Source organism: Rhineura floridana, chromosome 3, assembly GCF_030035675.1.
Source record: "Rhineura floridana isolate rRhiFlo1 chromosome 3, rRhiFlo1.hap2, whole genome shotgun sequence".
NCBI lineage: Eukaryota > Metazoa > Chordata > Lepidosauria > Squamata > Rhineuridae > Rhineura > Rhineura floridana.
Genome location: NC_084482.1, coordinates 35,983,948 through 35,999,516, shown reverse-complemented (window position 1 = coordinate 35,999,516; position 15,569 = coordinate 35,983,948). Strand labels below are relative to the sequence as shown.

The 15,569-nt window shown below is 42.1% G+C and overlaps 1 protein-coding gene across 7 annotated transcripts in view; it reads right to left on the bottom strand.

The window, feature by feature from the left end:
- STXBP4 (syntaxin binding protein 4) overlaps positions 1 to 15,569 on the bottom strand; it is a 211,224-nt gene that overhangs the window by 88,659 nt on the left and 106,996 nt on the right. For all 7 annotated transcript variants that reach the window (XM_061615297.1, XM_061615301.1, XM_061615300.1 and 4 more), the window contains 3 exons: positions 14,540 to 14,656; positions 12,030 to 12,079; positions 7,553 to 7,686 (listed from right to left, as the gene is read on the bottom strand). In XM_061615297.1, coding sequence (XP_061471281.1) covers positions 7,553 to 7,686; positions 12,030 to 12,079; positions 14,540 to 14,656 — 301 coding nt within the window. The remainder of the gene's footprint in view (positions 1 to 7,552; positions 7,687 to 12,029; positions 12,080 to 14,539; positions 14,657 to 15,569) is intronic.

Sequence of the window (15,569 nt, the reverse complement as noted above, 5' to 3'; positions counted from 1 at the left end):
TGCGGCTGACAGCATTATTTATTGCTTCCAGAGCTGTAACATGTTGCATTATATATATTTTAGCAATCAGAAGCTGTGTTAAGAAATCAAATTAGCCTGTCATAATATATATCTGTTCCTCTGATCCAAGCTCTGCTGACATGTTGTGAAAGCCTGGCAACATTTGAACTCTTATATACTCTTGTATACAGAAAGTAAGGAAACAACTCCCACATCTGATAAGTGAAGGCACTCATTTGAAGCCTAGCTTGATCACAAACCATTTTTGTTGGGACTACTTTAGAGGAAGGAAGCCTCCTCCAACTAATCATTCAGAACTCAATAACATGTCTTGTCGAAGGCCTTCTCTTTTATCTTAAGGAAAATTAACCAATCTGAGTTGGATTTGCACTGGCATAACCCCTGAAATTCATGATCTTACCTTGAAATCTTATTATAAATTGCAGACCATCTCTTGAGGCCCAATGCTGTAATCCACAGCAAAGAAGGGCTTATCTACCTACAAATTTCTTGCAAAAGTCCTGGAAGCAATACATGGGAAAAGTATCAGATTTCATAGGATTTTGTGCAACCTTCTCCATTATTAATCAATGCTTATCCCATAATTTCCGCCTACCCCAGGTATGAGATACAGACTTCTATAGGATCAGTATGGACTGTGTCACATGGTTTTGAAGGGATCAGACAAGAATTAGAGCCCTCAAGGAAAAATTCAGAAAAGCTGCAATGGTGAACTGTGTACTGTTCCAGCATTCAGTCTCCCAGTAATAACTGCTCAGGTATCAACTTTGTAACCAATCTTCATTGCATGGATTGGACATCACAAGACCTCCCAGAATTGTCATACAATAATACCTAGAAGGGCAACCATTTCCATGTACGTTGTCAAGTAAAATCAGTATGTGGCACAGAAATGGGCAGGGATGAAATATGTTAGGGCTATGTAACTGAATGGATCTAAATCAGACTCTTCCAACCTGTTGCCCTCTGGATTTTTTGGACTAGAATTCCCACAATCCCTGACCATTGTCTATGCTGGCTAGGGCTGATGGGAGTTGTACTCCAAAACATCCAGAAGGCACTGGGTTGGGGAAAGCTGACCTACATTATTTGCCTCATATGGAATCTCATGCACATGTCAATCTATGCTGTATAAGGACTATTCAGATCCACTGGATCAGATTGTCAATTTTTGCAGTCACAGCAGTCAGTCATACTACCATTTCACAAGAGACAAGCACTTTTATAGGCACTGCATAGTAATAAATTTAGAAATAATTAGAAGCCTGAGTCTTTGCATAGAGTTTTAATTATTTTGCCTTGCGACTGGAACTGTAATATTTGCTCACTGATTCATCACAGTAGTGAGAATTTTCATCAACTTTTTTCCAGTAAGAACATCCACCAGTAGCGTGTAACCCCCTCCCCCCCCAAAAAAAGCTTACAGAGTCTTGGATCACAGCTTGATTTGGCTTGCCATCTCAAGTATACATATTTCGAAGTGGATCAATCTTCTTGATCAATTGAAATCAATGGGACTTATTTTTATTTAAGTTATACTACTTTTCAAGAAAAAGAAACCTTCCTAAAACAGTTTACATGTCACATGGGAACAATACAATAAAATATAATTTTATACTATGAAAACTTGCAAACAATTATTTTGAAACATTTCTAAAGGCCAAGAGGATCAACACTAATGCAGCACAATATAAAATTATTAAGTGAGGAACATAGGAAGATGTCCTGTATCAGTTCAAACCGTTACTCCATCTAGCTCAGTACTAGCTGCTCCTCAGGGATCTCGGCAGGAGTCCTTTCCAGCCCACCAGGAGATGCCAGGGATGGAACCAGGGAGCTTCTGTATGCAAGGCAGATGATCTATCACTAAGCTACGGTCTTTCCTCAAGATCAAATAATTGCTAAAAAAGGTAAAGGTGTCCCCGCACTTGTAGTGCAAGTTGTTTCCGACTCTTAGGGTGACGTCTTGTGACGTTTACTAGGCAGACCGTATGTATGGGGTGGGTTTGCCAGTTCCTTCCCCGGCCTTTCTTTACCCCCCAGCATATGCCAGGTACTCATTTTACCGACCACGGATGGATGGAAGGCTGAGTGGACCTCAACCCCCTTTACCAGAGATTCGATTTCCTCCTTCCATTGGAATCGAACTCCGGCCATGAGCAGAGCTTCGGCTGCATTACCGCCGCTTACCACTCTGCGCCACGAAAATAGTTGCTAAAGGCCATAATAAAGAGGTAGATCTTGAAGGCCTGTTTAAAACCCACCAAGAGACAGGGCTTGCATGACATCCCATGGCATCACATGTCCCCATCCAAAAATGCTAACTACAAAATTGTACAATGTTTTCAAAACAGTATGGTAATCTACACTGAACTAAACCTAAGATTAAATTATAGTAATTCTGAAAGATAAGAAAATTACAGGAATATGTTCAGGAAGTGCTATTATTCAAGTGTATTATAACTCCTATTATATTTTGCTTCCTGTCTAGAAAATGAATCAAGTCAATGCCAGACAATCAGCTCTGTACATAACATGCATTTAGCAGGCTGTTCAGATAGCCTTCATAATCAGAAAGGGCCTAGGATGAATTAATACAATTATTTTCCAATTTAAAGTGACTTTTTGCAGTCACCCCACAATGAAATTCCACATGGAGCCTGGTTTTATGAATGAGTTCAGGTTCATGGCAATGCAGGATTAATTTTTAAAAAAATTATTGGGTTCATTGTGATAGGGCAGATGGCCACTGCAAGGTGACTGCAGGGAATCAACTTGCATGAAAAACAGTGGCTGTGTGAATACACCCTTAGTGCTCCCTTCTGGGGTATCAAAACATAGACAGAAACCAAAAGAAAGCAAGCTATACAGAGCTCACTCAGGAGAGCCAAATCCACAAATATAGCACAGGTTTGGCAGCCTTGGCATAAATGTTCCGATCTGGAGTCATTCAAGAGAACCAAGAGGCTGAAGAGTTCATCTAGAAACCCACTGGCATGGCTTCAACACAGAATTACTTTTCTTTCAAGAATCAGGTTTGTCAGGGTAGGCTGGATAAATTACTTTCAGCTTTCAATATTGCATGATGAATGAGTTACTAAGATTAGTCTTCTACTCTGTCTACCCATTAATCCCATGTGTAAACAGATTTACTTAATAATGGGTACCTCAATTTCTTGAAATAATTATTCTGGGCATGGATCTTAACTAGCAAGGCAGAGATTTCATCCAGTGAAGAAGGTATTTTATTATACTCATTAGCCACTCTAACTTTAAAAGTTAACATTAAAATATCATTCACTTCCTAGTCTTGGGTTCTCTGAGGAGGGTCTAGGAAACCAGCCTCTTAGCAACTGCTATTGAATGTTTTAAAGAAAATTTCCTTCTTGTCTTGCTGTTGCACTACAAGAGCATTTGCAGCTTTCATCCATCCAGCTGCTTAGAGACATTGCAAACTGACTCTGTTTCAGCAACGTCACAATGAAAATAAAAAGTGCTCAGAATACCATGTAATCATCACATTCCTCCAGAATGTCTGATAAGTGAAGCTCTGCACAGCCTTAAAGGAGTATATTTTCCCTCATGATCCATCGTACGCAAGGCCAGTCTTTATCTGTACTGATCTGTTTTTAGATTGTTGTTTTGTGTTTGCTGTTTTAATAGGTTTGAGTATTATAAATGGTTTTAATCTTATTGCTGTAAGTCGCTTTGGGTTGTTTTGTAAGGACAACAACAACAACAACAATAATACTTCAACAGATCAGCTGTTGAGGCATGGCACCGTACTGAATATGGATGCAGAGTTAAATCTGTGAGGATTCAGAACAAAGTCTTTATAGATTGCATCTCCCCTTCCACCATCCCAGTTACAGAGGTTTTGGAGGAACAATATTCCAGATTTAGTTTGATTATATTATGCAGAAAGGATACATATTTTGTTTGGATGAATCTCAAACTGGTGATCACTTCAGAGACATTCGGAATGTGTCCAAAGTGAAGTGGGTGTTTGCTAAAGCAGTTTAAATAGAATCAAGCTCCTTCCAGAGCTTCAGGCCCATTCAGAGGGGGTCAGAGAAGACAGAAAGTCTATCTGTGAAAACTGATACATTTTCACAGTTCCCTGGATGCTGCTACATATGCTTACAGCAGCATCTTAGATCTCAATGCTAAGCCCCTATCCTAATAGCATAAGACTAGGAAAGGAATGGCAGGAATAGCTTACGGAAAATGCAAGTTAAAATAGATCCTTTTCATTTTAGTCCAGACTCCAGAGGGCTGGGCCTAATTCAAAATGGATCTGAGGTGGTGGGACCATGAAATTTGGTGTCCAGATTTTGGGACCACATGCCATCACTGAGTAACTGTCACCTTCTAATGACTTTGCCATGTTGAAAAAGGATGTGAGAATCAGAAATAAGCTGGCCACTGCACTAGAAATAATCAATGACATTTTCTTACAGAAGTACCAGTTGGTCTTCATCTTGCTTTGACCCAGTTTTAAAGGGATTGTATTACACAGAGTTTATCTTCCTTGCAGAATTATCAGTTTTCTGTAAACCCTTTTGCTATGACAGATTATATGACCTTCAGTGAGTTGAAAAACTCATCCCACTTGCATAAGCAAGACCAACTATTATTCCTCTCAATTGACTCTAGAATATGAATGCAGTTAACTATTCGCTCCAAACTTAAAGGGAATGGATAATTATTATTATGACTATAGAAAAGATTTGGGGGAGTGTGGACTAATTGAAAAGGCAAATTATACACTTCTTTCTGTCTCTGAAAATGTTGCCACTTCAGCTGCCTGAAATATTGAGTGACTCCTAAACAGCTAGATCAAGAACGGTCTACACTTTTCAGAATGACATCTGTAACAGATAAATTGCAGGGAAAACATATTAAGAGTTATTGAAAACATCAAGAATCAATTTTATTCCATCAGAATATCTTCATCAACATTTGCCAGTATTCTCCAGTTTCAATTTTTTGGTTGAAAACAAGAGATTTTGGGAGGGTAGAAGTCTTGCGTGAAGCAGGCTTTAAAAAAATATTAACTTTAATCCATTGCAACCTGCACTTTCTTCCTAACTGCCTGTCGAAATATTAGTTAGTATAAAAGGATGAGAGCAAAGGACCTTTTATTTCTAGCCAGCTGCTAAGCAAAATGTCTATTATGAAGTATACACTTCCTTAAAATTGTGTATGTCTTTGCTTCATTTTTTATTTCAGAAAAATATTAATTAGCCATGTTTCACTTTTTAAAAAAAATAATGGGGTGGGCAACCTGTGGCTCTCCAGATGTTGTTGGATTCCCAATTCCCATCAGCCCAAGCCTAGCAGGGATGATAGGAGCTATAGTCCAGAAATATCTGGACAGGCCACAGGTTCCCCATTCTTGTTTTAGAGTAACAGTGTTTGTAGAAAATGTAACATCAGACAGCAGCCGTGATACCATTTAAAATATCCTGCCATGGCTCTTGGTATTCCTGATGCCTGCCTGTTATTGTAGCCTCTTATGGTAAGAGTACCACTTGCCTCTCCTCTAGGATGCACACCTTAACGTGGTGAGGGGGTTTGAGAGTGTCAAAGAAGCTGACAGCAATGCCGTCAGGAGTCTAGACTGAGAGGCTAGACTCCTAATAGGGGCACCCAAGGCAGAATGGTCAAAGCTGAGACACCAGACTAAGATGCATCCAAACTCAGAGGAAGGCAATGCTTAACCACCTCTGAACACCTCTTACCATGAACAGAGTATCCAAAATGCAACAAAAGATAGTGCTGGAATATGAGACCCCCAGGTCAGATGGCACTCACTGAGCTACTGGGGAAGAGCAATGGACAAGTACGAGTAGCGCTGCGACTAATGACGCCGCTGGGTCAAAGCCAAAGGAAGCCCAGAGGCTGATGCACACAGAAGCGAAAGGAGAGTCTGGAGTTGTATGACACACACAACAGGAACATGGAATGTGAGAAGCATGAACCAGGGAAAGTTAGAAATTGTCTAGCAAGAAATGGAACACATCAATATTACAATACTTGGCGTAAGTGAATTAAAATGGATGGGAATGGGACATTTTCAATCAGGCAACTACACAATATTTTATGCAGAGAAATTAAGAACAAATGGGGTTGCTTTAATAGTGAGAAGTGATGTAGCAAAAACAATTAGGAGCTGTAATGCAAGGTCCGAGTGAGTGATATCAATGAATTAAATGGGAAACCTATTAATATAACCATCATCCAAGTCTATGCTCAAACGACAAACAAACCCGTACAAAACTTATAGTCCTGAACTCAGAAACGCTTGCTTAATAACCCTCTAAGTTGTCATGGCAATACACAAAGTCAAAGAGAATTGAGAGTTCAGGAAAAAAATCCAGACCCGTTAGAATTTTCTGTCAGTGGTCTCATAATTCAAATTAAAACCACAGAGCTTCAATCAGAAAAGCTGACTGTTAAACCACTCTGGCCACTGGAGCTCTGTCAGGGGAATAGGAGTCTCCTAACAACTCCCACCACCCTTTACAAACTATACTTCCCAGGATTCTTTGGGGGAAGCCATGACTGTTTAAAGTGGAATCAGCGTCTGGCATGTGTGTGGCAACCTTATTAGCCAAGCCAAACAGCTGTCAGTTTGGTTTTTAGAACACTGACAGTTGGTTCTTACTGAGCATGCCCTGCGCTATCATAGATATCAATGTTAAATTTCTTAAACTAATTGAAAATCAGCGATGCATATTTTTAACTTTTAAACTGCAGAAGATGAAGGTCAGAGTATGGAGCAAGGTCAGTAACAGGATTACAGATACTCTGTAAACATGGCTGATTTTTAATTAATTTTAACATTATGGTTTTAATTTCAATTATGAGACCACTGACAGAAAATTCCAACAGCAGTCTGGATTTTTTTGTGTTTTACACGTTAAACTCTCGATTCTCTCTGACTGTTTTGTGTACTGCCATGAAAACTTAAGAGGGTTGTTAAGCAAGCATTTCTGAGTTCAGGACTATACGTTTTGTACAGTTTTGTTTTGAAATGAGCTTATGGGAAGCATCAGAATGGCATGGGGGGTGTTTTCAATTTAACATTGCAGAATGCGAAAAGTCCATGCTGGCTATAGTATACAGCCACTCTTGTGGCTGCATATAATCTCATCAAAGTTACTACTATTTGCATAATAGGTTGCTTTTTTCAACCTTTTGCCTTTCTCTCATTTTGCATGTGTGAAGTTAAACAATACTGCTCCCTGGAATAGGTAAAATTATGGAACAAGAGTGTTTGCATTCCATACCAGTAGTTTGCCGATAACTGAATTCATAATTCTGAAGTATAAATAGTATCCGAATTACTATATTTATTTTCACCATTTCAGCATTTCACTGATAGCTATTTTCTTTCCTTTTGACAAACGCACACTGGATTTATGGCACAACCCACAATTAACCAAACATTCCTCTTTATTCAAACATTTTTTAAAAAGATGGTAGTGATGGGGAGGAATAGGGGAAAACATAATTTAAGACTCACAGTCTGCTTCCAGAATGGCATGGACAGATTTAGCAAGTTCTTTAGCTTCTGTCGCAAGAGATGCTGGGAGAGTCCGTCCATTCCTTCCCAGGCGCTCAAGGAGTGTTTTAGAAGAGAATGTGGCTTTGCTGTCACTGAAGGGGACATATGGGAAAAGGTCATGTTTTATTTGTGAACTTTAAACATTCTAGTTCTTGGCAATGAATGCATGCTTATTTTCAGCTATAACTATGCCACAATGGTAGTCATGGGAGTGACTTAAAAGAAGACACTGTCCTGAGCCTGCAACATAGCTTACATATTCATTTAAAAGGTGTTTGTGTGTGTGTGTAGGGGGAGATCTCTGCAGTCCAAAGCCAGCCCACCCAGTACAAGTGCTGGAGGGCAGGCTTTACATCACTGCAACACTGTCAGCAAACATGCCACTTTACTATTTTATCTGTTAGGTTGAGTGGCAGCTATTATATGGAAGAAAGCAAGGAGAGATGCTACTAAGAATTATGCCAAATGGCCATCAGAAGGCATTGGTTCCTTCCAAATGGAATTGGTCCCTATAGGCAATCAACCTTAGCAGAACGCATTCCAATGGGTATTTGGAGTTGCAATGCCTTCCTATGACCATTCAGCAGGAACCAACACATTCCAATGGTTATCTGGTGTCATTGTTTGTAGTATGTCCTGAAAACAAATAGGAGTGGCAGGTGAATCTGATCCCTACCCTGATGACCCTGGCCATTTAGAACCTCTTTTTTGAGGGGTGGAAGGGCCATAGTTCAGTGGTAAGCACATGTTTTACATTCAAAAGGGCCCAAGTCCAATCACTGACATTTATTTATTCAACTTACTATATGTATTTCAACCATTCAAACACTGTCTCCCAAAGTGGCTCACATCAATAAAGAGAAAGGGTAGGTGGGGCAGCCCCCCCCGCCATCAAGTCTTACAAAGACACACAAGGGCTGAGAAGTGGGGGGCAAAGGTAGCAGAGGGAGATAAGTTCTTAAGGCCAAAATGCAGTGGTGAGCTGTAAATGGGCATTAATATCCAGTTGGAAGCCAGGCTGATGTTTCCTTGCTTGGTGTTCTTGCTTGTGTAGCAGTTGGTGGCACGCTCTTATTTCTTTGGCTGATGAATGGGGCCACAGCGCCCTTTTCCAACCAAGGCAACTGACAGTCGAGCTACTATGACTCAGACAGTACTACACTACATGGACCAACTGTATGACTAAATATAAGGCAGCTTGATGAATTCACATATTGTTGGTCACGCTAGGATTCAACAAAAAGTTGGGAGTGTGGCTTGGGATGTTAGAAATGTTTCTGATAAATCTATATGCACTCTTAAAATACCGGAAGGGACGTCACATGGAAGAAGCCATGATTTGTTTTTTGGTGCTCCAGAGTGCAGGACTAGATCTAATCAGTGGTGGCTGATGGCACCTTGGACAGCTCCTTGAAAGTTCAGACTAAACCCCAGAGCAGATTCCACCTTCTCACTGACACAGAGCTACCAGCCGCCACTGGATCCAAAGGAATTAAGTCACAGAAAGGCAGATTTTGGCTGAACATTAGGAGAAATGTTTTCATAGTAAGAGCAGTTTCACAACTGAACCAATTGTCCCTCACTGGAGGTCTTCAGCAAAGGGTGTGGACAGCTGTCTGTTGGAAATGTTCTATCTATGGATTTCTGCACTAAGCATTGAATGTCATGCGCCAGGGTACCTACTCTCCATCCTCGGGGTAGAGGCTATGGATACATAGGGCACCTTGGACCAGGAGGAAAATTTGTCCTCAGAACCTTCCTTCAATGCCCCCATCTCCTTGGAGCTTCAACACCAGAGGAGCCCATGATGCCAGTGTCTCTTCAGCCTGAAGAGGTTGCATTGCCTTTCTCAGAATCCATCTTGGAGGGTATAGTAGAAACCTGGCCTCCACCATGCCACAGCTCCTAAAATACGCAGGGCTCTATTAAGAGCAGAGGGCCACTCATCAGGGGTGTGGCTAGCTGGGAAAAGAAAGCTTCAGTCCTATCTGAGGCTCAGGCTGGATTTCCTGGGTTTTGCAAAGTGGCACTTGGAGCTATTGTCCTGCCCAGAGTGTGAGACATGAGACAGAGGCGAGACTGAAATTAATTTTTGTTTTAGTAGAGTACCGGTTACATCAAAGGCGGTGTGCTTCATAGACAACTATGCTAACTCACTACTATCCCTAACTAAGCTATCTAAGCATACTCTGCAGCATGTGAAGAAAGTTGACTCAGCACCCCAATCAGGGGGGTGCCGCCTTAAGTAGGGAAGGTCTTCACCCGTAATCTCTGACTCCTCCGAAGTTCCACCTTCTGGCCAACCCGCTTCTCTTGGCGTCGCACGCAGGGCGAGTGGGGGCGAGCCTCCGCCGGCTCATCTGACAGTACAGGCTTGATAGATGCCGGCTCGGCTTCAGGAGGTGGGGAAACGTTTGAAGTGCCAGGCAGAGAGTCCTGAGGAGGGGGAGTTGGCGTGCACGCCAGATCATCTCCCAACGGCTCTGTTGGGGCGTCTGTAGGTGAAGCGAGGTCTGTTTCGGCAGGAGAGCTGTCCGTGGGAACTGGCAGACTGTCAACTACACCCCCTCCCTCATTGTCCTTGAAAGCCTCGTCTGCCTCTGATTCCTCTTCCTGCTCTAACTGGGGAAGCTGGGGCTCGACCGTCTCCCCTCCCTGATTTATTTATTTATTTATTATTTCAATTTATATACCGCCCTTAGCAGAATAGCTCTCAGGGCGGTGAACAAACAAGATAAAATACAATATATCATAGTAAAAAATCACAAAAACATGTACAAACAAACAACAGAAAGCACAACAAAAACGAAATACAACACAAATTAAGAAGGATACATGTTAAAAGTAGAAAGATTAAGAAAATTAAAAGATTAAAATGCCTGGGAGCATAAAAAGGTCTTTACCTGGCGCCGGAAAGATAGAAGTGTAGGCGCCAGGCGTACCTCTTCGGGGAGGCTGTTCCACAACTCAGGGGCCACCACAGAAAAGGCCCTAGATCTAGTAACCACCCTCCGGGCTTCCTGATGAGCTGGTACCCAGAGGAGGGCCTTAGATTCTGAACGAAGTGAACGGGTAGGTTCATAGCGAGAGAGGCGTTCCACAAGGTATTGAGGTCCCACGCCGTGTAAGGCTTTATCGGTCAAAACCAGCACCTTGAATCTCGCCCAGAAGCAAATAGGGAGCCAATGCAGACGCGCCAGAATAGGTGTTATATGCGAAGACCGACTGGTCCTCGTCAATAGTCTGGCAGCCGCGTTCTGCACCAGCTGAAGCTTCTGAACTGTCTTCAAGGGCAGCCCTACGTAGAGCGCATTACAGTAATCCAATCTTGAAGTTATCAGAGCATGAACAACGGAGGCGAGGTCGTCCCTGTCCAGATAGGGGCGTAGTTGGGCTACCAGACGAAGATGGCAAAATGCATTCTGTGCCACTGAGGCCACTTGGGCCTCGAGAGACAAGGAAGAATCGAAAAGAACCCCCAAACTACGTACCCTGATCCACCTGGGAGAGCTGGGGCTCAATAGCTATTGAGGATGCTACCTGCCTTGCTTGCCTTTTGGGTTTTGACTTCTTTGTTTGACTTTGCCTTCCTGGAGCCTGATAGCTGCTAGGCTTAATTTTGCCTACTGGATCCTAAACTGGGACTAGGGGTATGTGACCTCGGGTTCCTGGTATCAATGCCTAGCCTTCCCTCACCCACTTGGGCAAGAGCTTTGCCTCCCGGCTGGACCGCTCCCTGGAACAGAACAGGGACTTGGAATACATAGCCTACAAGGCCCTCTCCAACTTTTATGTTTCTATCTATATGTGGTGAGTGATCATTCACTTTTTTAAAAAACCCACATTGATGACTTTGTAATCCCAATGTCCCTGAAAAGTGGTCCTCAACAGGAACAAGTGTGGTATAGTGGGTAGTTGAAATTGTGAAAATTGAGTACAAAGTCCCACCTCTACTACAGGCTCAGTTTTATTGACTTGACCTTGGTTCCCTATGTGTACAAAATCCCAGGACTAGGGGTTGTGTTCAGTGTAGCATTGTCAGGGTCCTGTCAGCGCAAGGATTACCACTAATGCAATGGGACTTCCCCCTCTCCTCCTCCCCCATGCCCCCCCATGTATTCTATGGTTTCCCCAACCTTCCGGAGCAGATGTGGGCAGGGTGCAAAGAGTGGGGAGGGGGAGCCCTATTGCGCTAATCCTTATGCTGATGGAATCTGTTAATAGAATACTACCCTAATTGTCCTACCACACAGGATGCCTTGAGTATTAATATCATAAAGATGATAAATCATGCTACAAATGGAAAGCGCTACAAGGGGTGAGTATAAGAAATAGTAAATATAAGATGCCAAAGATGTTTCTGTATTAATTACATGTTTATGGTCATTTCACCAAATAAGCTGCTGTGGCACATATTAATCTTATGTTTTCTTACCTTAAATTGGTCAAGGAAGTAGAGTTATCCAACAGTACTTCAGGTACCACCTATTGGCAAATAGTCAAGAAATATAGGTACAGTTTTCAAAAAAATTGCTATAGCACCATCTTTTTCTCTGCTCAATAGGTTGCTATCCACAGAACTCACACTTGTGTACCTTGCACTGAAATGCAATTCATATCTCATTGGAATCGGTTGCAACACCAATGTTCATCTTAATGGTTGCAGAATTTTCCAGTTGCCTTCACTGGGATACGCAGCTGGATCCTACAAGTGCCTGCAAGTGTTGCTGCTGTACCAGGCCAAGCTGTAGTGCAAGTCTGTCAGCATTCAGCTTCTAGTGGGCATTATGTGGTTTATGCCCACATCATATAGTACTTATGGCTTGAGTGGTGGGCAGACTTCCAGCTGGTGGGATCTAATTTGCCTTTTTATAAGAACCAAGAGCTACCAATCAGAGCCAGGCGCAAAAGCAGTAATAGATTCTTCTTAAATAAGCTGTCTTTTCCATTTTATTGTAACTAAAAGAAATTACTTGTTGTTGTAATCTTATGTAAACCGCTTTGTGAGGTGTGCCTGAAAAGCGGTATAAAAATGCCTTAAATGATATGAAATGACATATATTTAAAGAACTGGGTGACTGTGAGCACATCTTGAGCCTAGGAAATGGTTTTCAGTACCAGAACTTGATTGAGCTCAAAATCACTTCATACAAGAGTTCACTTCTGGCTACCCCAAGCTTTCTTTGTTTCAGCAGCCTAATTCAGGTGGGAAAAGTCAGTTTGGTGCTTTTGTTAGGTGGCTGAGAGTTAGGTCTGCTGCAAATTACCCAGAGATCCACCAGTAGATCTTGATCAATCTTCTGCCCACAGGTGCTGTGATAGGAGTAGGGGAACTCAGTCCTTGTGGACTTGGTTGTTCCATTACTTCTGCTTTAGCCAAACCTTCTTTCTACTGTCATCTTACTCATCTGAGTAAGGCCTTGGAATTTGAGTTCAGTGCTCCGTGTGCGTGCACGTGTGTGTGTGTGTGAGAGAGAGACTAATTAAATCAACAAGCACCGTGCTCTGGTTCTTTCCAATTCTAATAAAATAATGCTCTACTGTTATCTTCTGAAACAGCAGGGGTGTGTGTGTGTGTGTGTGTGTACAGGTACCACAAAAGATAAGGGGTATTGGCTTCTTCTAGGTTGCCTTCCCTTACCATTGAAGCCCTATCTGAAGCCACAACTCGTGACAATGCAAGTGATGCAATTTAAGATGCAATTTAAGATACAAAGACAGACTTGTCAGTCAGCCTCTTTCTCAAGTGTTGGCAGGAAAAGAGATCTTGGATTGGACTTCAGGGTTTACTCTTCAGTGGCTTGGCAAAGAAATAGTGATGCCTATCAGACCTTCAAATAACCTCAATAACTTTCTCTGTATAAAGAGCAGGAAGGGGCACTTCTTTTCTTCTAGACTTGGCATCATGGGTGGTACCTCCAAGCAGGATAAAAGCCAACAACGCAAAACAAAAGCAAACAATCCTTTTCCCTTTCCAGTTTCATTTATTATCTCAGAGTATGGTCTGAAGGCACATGAGGCCATCACCTTGCTGAAGTTAAGCAGCGGCTGTGTCTGGTCAGTGCCTGGATGGGTGACTGCCTGGAAACCACATGTATGCTATGTTGGGCTCCAGGATGGAAGGAAGGCAGGATAAAAATGTAAATAAATAAATAGGCTGCATGATCAGAAATAAAAGGCAGTTCAGGGAAGGGATTCGGAGTCTCTGAGATACAGGGATTGGGTTCTAGTTCAATACAAATCCAGATTTCTGGTTCTGCAACAACTGTAGCATCCTAGTATTAAGGCTCTTGAGAACAGAGAGAGAGAGAGAGAGAGAGAGTGAGAGAGAGAGAGAGAGAGAGAGTGTGAGAGAGTGAGTTTCCTGCAGAAATTGTCTGTTGCTCAAAATTCTCTCTCTCTCTCTGGATCCTTTTAGGACATTCCACTCATGCCCTGAATTTTCAGCTTTTCCTTTTCCTTTTTTAAAAAAAGTACATTTCTTGGCCTCTTTTAACTTATGAACACATAAGGAAAATAACTGCAGCGGTATTTCTACCAAAGGAAAAATCCATTCTTGTTTTCCAGTGGCACTAGGATTAAACACAAGTATTAAACTCTTATTTTTAAATGTTATATAATTAAATTTTACTTCATAAATCTTTAAATGTTATTAAGCAACACATTACACTATCTGTATTTATGTTCTGGCACTCCATCAAGGATTCCCGCTTCCCTCACTACAAAATGTCTGGCTAAAAGGCTTACTACTTCTAAAGAGGCTGCTGCAATTTGTTTGAAATCTGGTCTCCACAAACCACAGCTGATGAATTTGTTCTTGACTTTTATTATGCTTGGCTCCAGACCTCATACCTCCAGAGCAACAACTTTGACGTTAAAAAAAATATATAAATCAGCATGCTTTGCTCCTTTTGAGAGAAGAAAGTTGCTAGAAAATGCCTTTACCTCAATAAACTGCAGGAGCTTTTCAGTTGCCACCTCAAACCTTTTCTTGGCCATTTCAGATTTTCTCAGCTGGCAATCGAGCACTGTAACCCTCTTCCTTAAATCCTGAACGCTGTCCTGGGGAGAAAAAAAAAATCAAGTAGGCCACCAAACCTGAAGCACAGGAACGTATGCACTGAGGGAAGGACTTTGCAGCATCTTATACAGAGCAACTTTTCCAAGCTGGTGCTCTCCAGATGCTTTGGACTATAATTTTCAACAGCCCCAACTAGCACTGTTTTGGACATGTTAATAGTTCAAAACATCTGGAGGGCATCTGGTTGGCAAAGGCTAATCTATACGAATGGGTTGACGGGTATTCCTTGTACTATGATCTGGTCTAAACCCCAAGTACTGTGCAAAGGGGGGGAGGGAGACTGTATAGGTTTGTGAGGGAACGAATGTGCTCAACATCATTAAGACCACTGGAATAGCACATCAAAAGGGCCAGTCATATGTGCTGAAAGGCACTCAATTAACAATTCCCTTTATTTGTGACCAACAGAATGCCTAAGGGGGCAGGGGGACCAGAAAAAAAAGGTCTATATAAGGCAGAGATGTCAGCAGTCATACATGGGCTTTTCAGTATGAGTATGACTACTCAATGACAGGTGAGCCATGAGACAGACTGAGATGCTTGCATCAGGTGCTGGATGCTGGGGGCGGGGGTTGGTGCCAAGGTGTTAGGAGGACACAGCTGTGCATGTGCCCTAACCTAGCCAGCAGCTGTCAGGTGCAGTATGGGATGCTGTACCATTGCCATTGCTCTGTATGGGGTGGTGGCACCATCTTGTCTTTTACTCAAGCAGCAAAATGTCTATGGCTGTAGCTCTCCAGGTATTTCTGAACTACAACTCCCATCAATATATATTGTATTTTATTTTGTTTGTTCACCGCCCTGAGAGCTATTTCGCTAAGGGCGGTATATAAATTGAAATAATAAATAAATATAAATAAATAAATCAACCCCAGACAGAATGGTTAATGGTCA